Below are 10487 nucleotides of genomic sequence, written 5' to 3' on the forward strand. Positions count from 1 at the left end.
GTATTAGTCATCTTTTGTGATCTTGCTGGTCTGATCTTTGTATGAGTCTTTTGTGATCTTGTTGGTTTGATCCTTGTATGAACTCTACCTTTTGTGGCTTTATATATATGGTCTTTTTATGTTTCTTTACTTGCTATATCCACGTATTTATAAATGTGTAAAACAGGTTGGTCTTAGATGATTTTATTACAGGTCGTGTTTCTGATGATGGTTTTATATATATACTTTCTGTGTGTGTAAAACAGGTTGTTGCTTGGTTACTTGGTCATTTATATTGTGTCTTGTGTATTGTATAATTATCTGTCTTGTGTAATAACAGGTTGTGTCTTGTATTGCTTTCATTGATCTCTACATATTGTTTTGGTGCTGATAATAATCTTATACATTGTTCTGTAGATGCTTGAAAGATGGATATTACAAGATGAAGATGGAGATTATGATGATGAACTTGGTTTGTTTGATGCTCCTATTACTGAGAGATTGAGTCATAGAACAGATCGAGGAGCAGGATGGCGTCATGTTCAACAACTTATGTTTGAATCTGATCAGCAATGTTACGACATTCTTCGCATGAATCAGAGGACGTTTCAAGCTTTGTGCAAGATGCTGGCTGAGCGATATGGATTGAAAGAGACTCACAATGTCTATCTTGAGGAATCTGTTGCGATGTTTCTCAAGACTGTTAGTCAAGATAAGACGGACCGGGATATTGCTGCAAGGTATCAAAGATCATTGGATACAGTGCAAAGGAAGCTTGATGATGTCTTGAGTGCTATTCTCAAGTTTGCAGTGGATACATTAAGACCACATGAAGGCGAGTTTAGAAGAGTAAGTCATGTTTTGAGGAATGATGATCGGTATTGGCATCATTTCAGAGATTGTATCGGAGCACTTGATGGAACGCATGTCCCAGTTCGCCCTCCAAGTCAAAATGTAGAAGCATACAGAGGCAGGAAGCAAGATCCTACAATGAATGTTCTTGCTATATGTAACTTTGATATGAAGTTCATATATGCATATGTCGGTGTACCTTGTAGAGCACATGATACAAAGGTCTTGACTCATTGTGCGAGGAACGAGGCTTCTTTTCCACATCCTCCTCCTGGAAAATAATATCCGACCAGGACAGGGTATCTTGGTCTGCATCGTAATATGTGATATCATCTTGGTCAATTTGCTACAGGAGGACCACCAGTTAGTGCACGAGAGTTGTTTAACCGAAAGCATTCAGGTCTGCGATCAGTGATTGAGAGGACATTTGGAGTATGAAAAGCAAAATGGAGGATTTTGGATCGTAAGTGTCCAAAGTATGGTCTGGTCAAGTGGATTAAGCTGGTGACAGCGACGATGGTGCTACACAACTTCATACGTGATTCACATCAGGAAGATCATGATTTTGTACAGTGGCAAAGTGGTGACGGTGGAGAAGGAGAAGAAGCTGATAGTGACGGTGATGAAAAAGAAGAAGATGAAGAAGATGATGATGATGATGATGATGATGATGATGATGATGATGATGATGATGGTGGTGGTGGTGGTGGTGGTGGACAAATTGTATATGAGCCAGCCGGTGATAGAGCGATGGAAGCTTTGCGTGATAACATCACAAATGAATATGGTAGAGGTCATTTACCGTTTTAAATGTTTTTTTTTTGCTTATAACTTTGATGATCATTTATATGTGATATTTAATTAAGACTTGATGTTTTTTTTATAATCAACTTAATGTATTATTTAGCTTTTGTTTCGTGATAAATATTTTGAATTATTATTTTTGTTTTAATTTAGCTTATAATTTATGATAAAAAATATTGTTATATTCGTATATTTGACGAAAAATTTATATACCAAGTAAACATAATATTTTAATGGATGTAAATATATTTAAATTACATTTTTATTTAAAATACAATTTTACAAATTTTTAAAAATAAAATATGAAGAAATAAAAATAGCCGCAGCGTCTATCAAAAGAACAACCCAAAAATCTGCTTCATGCGTCGGTCTATCAAACGAACAACCCAAAAATCTGCTTCCTGCGTCGGCGTCAGCGTCAACTTCATGCGTTTTCTAAACGAACAATAATCTGCGTCGGCGTCTACAAAACGAACAACAACATATTTTCATTGACGCCGACGCCGACGCCGAAAACTGCGGCAACCAAACGAACATGACTCATGCTATTCTTTTCACGGAAATATGCGTTTATCGATATGAGATAAATAGTTTCTTTAAAAATAAATTTTATTCCTAATCGCAAAAAAAGTGATAGAATTAATTATTTAAAAATAGATATACAATTGATTTAGAGATTTGAAATCATAAATTTCAAACCTTTATCATAACCTTGGCGTCCTCGGTTCCCACGGCCACGATCTCCACGCCCACTTCGGTTCCCACGTCCTCTAGCACCACATCCACGGTTAACGTTTTGGACGTGCATTTCGTTTGTTTTTACCGGAACCTTGATAGGTCGGTCGTTCCCTTATAGTTAACATATATTTACAGGATGTCAGGAACCTTGATATCAGGTAAATAGTTAAACATATGTTGAAGCGTAAAAACTAAAACAAATCCTTAATATACTGGAGTACAAGTCAATTGACCAATTAAAATATACCACATAATTAACGTTTAGATTCTTTTTTAAATAATTAAAACAAAATAGTGCTTAAAAGCAAAATAATGATGGGAAAAGAGAAAAAAAAAAGTGAATTTTCATGTTTACCATTTTATTGGTACCATTATTCATCTTTAACACCACTAAAGCGACATTTTTAAAAATATATTCTTCATTGTTCTCTATATATATAATAAATAATTATTTAATAAATAAATAAAATTATGTTTTCGAGTTATACTTTTTCAAATTCGAACTTTTTTATAAATTTTTTTTTGAATTTTTTTTTATTTTTTTTCAAAATTTCTTTTTGAAAATCAAAAATTCTTTTTGAAAATCAAAAATTCTTTTTGAAAATCAAAAATTCTTTCTGAAAACTTTTTTTAATTTTTTTATATTTTAAGTATTTATTTATATATTTATTAGAATCCAAAATTTCACATTCCAAAAACCCTATTTATTCTTCAACTCTAAACTCTAAGTCTATATTAGTTAACCATAGGGTTATAAATGTTTTTTCTTCTCTTTAAAAGTGAAGGTAAAAGCAGTTAGTATAAACATGAAAAATGGTATTTTTGGTACTATTTTTATTTATCCAAGATCTTTTAGTCTCTCTGCTCCTATCCTATATTTCATGAATTTGACAAACAAATCTATATATATAAAGTAGACTTTGTTCTTTTCTTATGACATATGGAAGAGGGGCTTTGTTGACATGTGTCCACGTGTTTTTTCTTTTTGTATTTTAGATGCTTTTTTAAAGATTATTACAATTTGTCCAATCACTTTCTAATTGAACACTATCTAATCCTTCTCACATTAAGTATCATTATGGTTTAAGAATCTATTTTATTGGTCACTAAAATTTTAAAAAATTAAAATAATATCAAGTAAAATAATATAAATTTATTTTAAATATTTAATTTGTTCACAGCTAAAAATAGCATAAATTTTCTTCATTTTATTCTTTTTACTATTTTATATTATTTCTTTTTACAAACTATATATTTATTTTAGTATTAAAGTTATAAAATAACCAAACAAAAAATAAGAAACGAGAGCACAACACAAAATTTAAACCTAAAACCTTCATTATACAAAATGCTATAGTAACACTAATTTAATAGAGGTCTAGAACTGAAAGGAGATCAAGAACGAAGACTAACTTACCTCATTGTACCATAAAGTGTCTTGGCTATAACAAGTAAAAATAAAAAAGGATAGAAAGATAAAATCTGAAACAAACCAATCCTCCGAACAAAAATAAGCGCGATCAAGCACCAACGCAAATAACCAAGAAAGTGGACCAGGGGGAGAATAATAATCGGAAGGCCAAAGTCACCAAGAATCAGGAAGATACATGCCTAAAGTACTGGAATTACAACCATTAGCAAAAAAGGTAAGAAACACCTCACAAACTAAACAAGAACAGACAAGTCTCTGAATAGAAAGGACCAAAGCTCCAAGAGACTAACTCCGCACACCTATACCAAAGAAAAATAGGTAGAAGAGAAACAACCCGAGGGAGGGATAATAGAAACCAACCACCGCGAAATCAGAGAATAAGCTTGAGACCAGAAATAACCTTCAAAACCCACATAGCATACACACGAACGAAAACATTATGCAAACCTAGAGCGGTAAGCATGGCGAAAGGGAGAGCTACAAGATATGTGAGCAGCGATGAAAGCTGCAACGAGATGAGAAAACAGAAAGGGAAAGGGAGACAAAACAAAATCAACAAACTGTGGAACTGTCCTCGAGCTATGAAAAAGAGCATAGAAGTCAGATCCCCAAAAACTAGATCTTGAAAACTAAGACGAGCAAAGACTATTGACGGTAAGCCAACGACGAGGAAGACAACATCAAAGACGACAAAAATCTGACCCAACCCAAGGAGATGCAGTTCTTAACATCAGACGAAATCTAAGGAAGAAGAGGAGCAACCAATATTGACTGGAAAAGCCTATAACGTTGTGAGAAACAATACAATTGGGAACTCATAAAGTCAATTTACAACAAATTCCGTATAATCTCATCGACGAAGAAGGCGAGGAAGAACAAGAGCAGGAGGTGAGTTTTTTTCTCTGTGATGGTGAGAAGCACCGCACACTAGAAAGGTAAACGAAAAACAGAAATGGTAATGACTCAAGGTCAAAATATGGAGAGAGGAAAAAAGCATCTTAAAAGTTATAATGTTCAAAAATACGAAAAAAATAAAATACAATTTTGACGTTGAAATCTTAAAATCGACAAATGCCTAAATGCAAAGTTATTGAAATTCGATACACTTTTACATTATATGCTCAATACACTACTAACAAGTACTATACACACAACAACACATTACTGAAAAAAACACAAAAAATATTAACCTATCACCTACTACTACATATCACACTAAAAACACTAAATAATGATCTTAACATAAAAAACAACCACAAAATTACATTATTCAAAAAGTCATACTCTTAATAACAATAAAATAAAACAATTGTGGACTATCTAATCATTTTCGCACAAACTATTATTATATGAAGTTTGATAATCTATTTTACTGTTCATTACATTAACCTATCACCTACTACTACATAACACACTAAAAACACTAAATAATGATCTTAACAAATAAAAACGACCACAAAATTACATTATTCAAAAAGTCATACTCTTAATAACAATAAAATAAAACAATTGTGGACTATCTAATCATTTTCGCACAAACTATTATTATATGAAGTTTGATAATCTATTTTATTGTTCACTAAAATTTAAGATGAATAAAGAAATAAATAAAATAATAAAAATATATTTTAAATATTTAATTTATTCACAACTAATAATAACATAAATTTATATTATTTTATTATTTTTAATATTTTCTATTATTTTATTTACAAATTATATATTTATTTTATTCTAGAGTGAATTTACTTAGTAAACTTATTGACATAAAATAGAAAACATAGGTATTGTGATATTGTAACCAATAATTGTTAATTTTTGGACGAAACAAATACTAAAAAACCATATTGATATATCATATTATATTATTAACCATTTATTCTTCAGTTTACATTATATTTACATTTGACTTATTTTAAAAATTAATATTATTTAAATATGATTTAAATCAAATAATATCAACTTTACAAACGACCAATTTAGTGAATTCCTAATTGTAACATTTATTGATAGTGTACTATATCACTTTTAATAAAAATGACATTAAAATGGTACACATAAAAATAAAATAAAAACATTTTTTCAAGAAAAATAATTATCAACAATTCCGCGCGTAGCACCCCGTAGTAACAAATAAACTCACAATCTGATGTTAAAAAACAATTAAAAAACACAAGAAACTCTCAATCTAAAACTGGATACGTGTGTACTATTAATACTCCCTCCATTTAAAATCCTAATTCAAAATTAGCACAAAATTTTCATTTTAAAATCTGGATGAATCCCTAGATTAATTACCTAATGAATGAATTACTGGAACGCCACATATATAAATTTTTCAAAAAAGTTCTAATTAGGAAAAATAAAAGAAAATCCGAAGACCAAGACAAACCAAAATAATTCAGAAACCTATAAACTAATATTTTAATCTTTGTGTCTACTGTTAATCAATGATAAATTTGTAGATATTATTGTGTTTAATTTCAGCTAAGTTTTACACATGAAAAATATGTTAAATATATAAGTAGACCTTTATTTTAGTAAGAAAACATATTTGCAAACACTAGTTTTATATATTGTCATAGTTATGTCAAAAAAGTTTGAGTTAACAGTCGATAGTACAATCAATTTTCAGTCAACTTATATGATTGTATAATTTTCTACTAATGGAAGTGATCGTAAACACTTAAATATATATGTGTATATACAGTAATTTCCAGCCTTTCACATCTTAAAGAGTATTTTCATTTTTATAAAGTAATTGCCAGCCTCCCGCATTTTATACTTTCACTTAAATATATATGTATATATAAACCCGTTTTTTTTTATTTTACAAGAAAAATCGATATAAGAGTTAAGTGTATTTTCTCTGTCTCTGAAATTAAAATTTTCTAGAGTATTCATTCTTATTAATAATTTAATAAATGTTTATAATTTAATTTATTATTTTTGTATACATTTTCTAATAATTATCTACCAAAGAAATTAAATCAATTGAAATATTCTCAATTAATGCTTTTCGAAAATATATAAATTTTTTTTAACAATATAGAAAATGAATAAAAAAAAATCTAGAAAGTGTTACTTACGAAACCGGAAGGAGTATTCAATATCATTATAGTTCCACCCTCTTAAGTTTAATATGGTCCCATCTTATCGATTGGGTGCTTAGTGTAAGCAAACAACATCCCTTTCGAGACTATTAAGCTTTAGTTAATCAAAATATTAGTTGGATAAGTATAGCTAATTGATTCATAACTCCAAGAATTTATGTAGCCTATATTGCAAACAATAGGAAGCCTAGCTTTAGGTCTGCAGCTGGCCGACAAGTGGCTTTATTTTCCCTATGATTTCATTTTCTTCCTTTTCAAAATCTAAATATGCCTTAAATTGTTAGAACAAAAAGAAACTGCGCCAGTTATATCATAAAAGTAATTATTTAAATGAAAACAAGTATACTATTTTGGTAAGGTTGTAATTTACAAAAGTAACTTTCTTTACAACGTCATGAAATTGCGTATCTATTATCTAATATTTCGAAATGTATTTTTTTCTCCTTTATTTTTCTTTCTCTCATCCATTTTTAATAAAATCTTAAATATGAAAAATTACCATAAAATATGATCATATATTTTCTTTACGAGTAAACTTGAACTCACCAATTCAACATATTCGTTTGTAACCAAATTAATAGTGATAATTTTGTAGATGAAAAATATTTTGGTAGCGATTATTCAATTATAAATTTTTTTTGTTTTAACAAAAAAAAACTAAGAAAACTCATCTGAAATTTCCATAGAAGAGTATATTTGTTTATTAGAAGTATTCAGACATATATAGAAATTGACAAAAATTATATGAAATTAGATTTGGTGTAAGTTCATTTTTAACTTTGTTTGACACTCGTAATTTAAAATTTCAGAAATATGTAAAACGTTTAGCCATTTGTAAGTAAGAATTTATCAAATGTGAACGTTCTATAATTTTTTATTTATTAAATAAAAATTCTAAAGGTTTTGTTGATGATATTGAAAGTTCTATTATGATGAAATGTTTGGATACTAGTCGATAGATACCGTATTAAGCATATACCACTCTTAGATAAAAATACAAAAACGGATTGTCAAAAAAATATATATATATAAAATGATTTATTATATATTATGCAGAATGTAAATTATAGAAATATTGGCAGAATATATATTCATAACTTCATAAAAAATATTTATTTTAACAAGAATTCGACCATAAATGTTTGTCTATAAATTCATAAGTATATGTTTATACTAATCATTAACTTTTTAAGAGTTTAAAAGTTTATAAGATGTGACGACAAAAAAAAAAAAAAAAGTTTATAAGATGTATTAAAAACAAAGGTATCAGAAATTTAAAATCAATTTAATTTAAATTTACAACATAAGGGTAATTGTATTTTTCTATTTTGTTAAAATTCTTAATTTGTTTAGTATGACACAATAACTTGTAACGCTATTGTGCTGTGATTTACTTCACTGACTTTTAATATCTTAAACAAAATTAAATATAGGTGTGTTTATTATAATAATGTAATTTTATGTTTTATTAATTATTATTATACCATATATAAATTTGTAAATTTATATATATTTCCATGTCCGGGACGACAATTTGTATGTTTAATATAAAAACAATAAAACGTGCCAGTAATCACTTCCATTGGTTGTCATCGTCAGCAACTGGAAACGAAAATGACAATGTCATAAAATAAGTTAAATATATATATGATACATGTTTATTACCCAAAAAAGTAAGATGACGCCAGATTTTGGCACATGGCTTACCATCTCTCTGTATCTTGGAGAGTGTTACAAGTTCAAAGATCAAGGGTTTTGGCCTTCGAAGTCTCCAAGAGAATCAATTTCAGATGCTCAGATTATTCTTTATTTGTTGGATATATACAGGAAATGTACTTGGTTTCGTAAATAAATATACTTACCAAAAGGCTGTAGATTGATTCGCCCAATATATTATAAAACTGTTTTAGATAGGGGAATTTTATACATATATAAGATGGACTTATTCTTGGTTTACCGACACGTTCCACCAACGAATAGAATTTCATTATTTCAAATTCAATATCTTTAAAAAAAATAAATATATATATTATCAAATTATATTATGTTTTTAAAATTAAAAGATAAAAATAAATAAATAAAAAATAGTAGTAATTAAAAAAATATATTTTTAACATCGTCAGCAAAACACTAAATCCTAAAACCTAATCCCTAAATCCGAAATCCTTGGATAAACCCTAAACCCTTGGATAAATCCTAAACTCTAAATCAAAATCACTAAACACTAAAACACTCAAAGGTTTAGGGTTTAGGATTTAGGGTTTAGGGTTTAGTGCTTAGTGTTTTTTTATTTAGAGATTATGATTTATCCAACAGTTTAGGGTTTACCCAAGGGTTTAAGATATAGGATTTAGGGATTAGGGTTTAGGGTTTAGTGTTTTGCTGACGATGTTAAAAATATATTTTTTTAATTTTTTTTTCTGTAACTACTATATTTTTTTTTACTTTTTTTTTAAAACATAATATAATTTGACAATATTTTGTTTCCTTTTTTAAAAGATATCGAATTTGAAATAATAAAATCATATTGGTTGGTGAACGTAAAAGTTCACCCTAGGGGGTAAACCCAAAAATAACTCTATAAGATGATCTTATACTACGTCTGAATAAACTTATCTAAGATGATATAATTAGCCAGAGTTAGAACAATTGTGTAGACCTTTATTATTGTAGAAGTTAGATTTATATAATTGTGTAAGTGTTTCAAATGGTGGAGGAACCAACACAATTGAACCCATTAAACACTACTGCTTTTTTATTCAATTTGAGAAACTATGCATCAAATCTCCAGTGAACATAAAATACCACTCTTGAGCAAGATTGAACCGTTAGAAATTTACAAAAAAAATCCGTATAAATTATAATTTTATTGTAAGGGTTTTTGTCAAAACTAACTCACAACTTGATTTTAATCCCAAACCTATACCCAAACTTGAATCAAATGCAAAACTAACCTAAAAGCCTAATAAAATTACAGGTCAACCCCTTGTGACCAAACAAAAAAACAGAAGCCATTTTTACGAATATAGCCCCAGTAAATCGTCTGAGTCGTCTGAGATGTTGGAAGTCGTCTGGACGACTGAAGTGTAAGTCGTCTGGTACCAGTTTATTTTAAAAATAATTTATAAATCTTGTAAAAAAATATTTTGATGCGTGAAAAATAAAAATCAAGTAATTATAAACAGTTTTAAGTGATATAAATTAAGATATGATAAAATTGATTTGTTTTGAAGATAGATGAGTGGAAGTAGTGAATCATGAAATACTTTGGTTTAGGAGTTTGGCAAACATATGTTGTAGTATTGTATGTATTGTATGTATTGTTAGGGTTAGATTTTGGAAAACTAAAATGTTTTTTTCAAAAATTAGTTTTCACCTATATGTGTTTATTTATGTGTATAGTAAACACTTTTCAAGTTTGATTTGATTTTATGAAGTCTTTAACTAGATAATTAAGTTTAGGGGTTATGTTTAGGGTGTGGACGACTTATATTTCAGTCGTCTGGTGAAGAAATTAAAACAGACGACTCGTCCAGAAGAGTTTAATATTTTTAGCAGGAAATTAAATA

At 28.7% G+C, this 10487-nt stretch overlaps 1 protein-coding gene across 1 annotated transcript in view; it reads left to right on the forward strand.

Annotated features, from left to right (window-relative positions):
• The first annotated feature begins 396 nt into the window (after positions 1-396).
• The window catches only part of LOC106302563, a 13520-nt gene continuing 3429 nt past the window's right edge, over positions 397-10487 (forward strand). The window contains 3 exon segments of the mRNA XM_013739045.1: positions 397-1053; positions 8607-8673; positions 8676-8750. Coding sequence (XP_013594499.1) covers positions 397-1053; positions 8607-8673; positions 8676-8750 — 799 coding nt within the window.

This window comes from Brassica oleracea, chromosome C7 (genome assembly GCF_000695525.1).
Source record: "Brassica oleracea var. oleracea cultivar TO1000 chromosome C7, BOL, whole genome shotgun sequence".
In the NCBI taxonomy this organism is placed as follows: Eukaryota; Viridiplantae; Streptophyta; class Magnoliopsida; order Brassicales; family Brassicaceae; genus Brassica; species Brassica oleracea.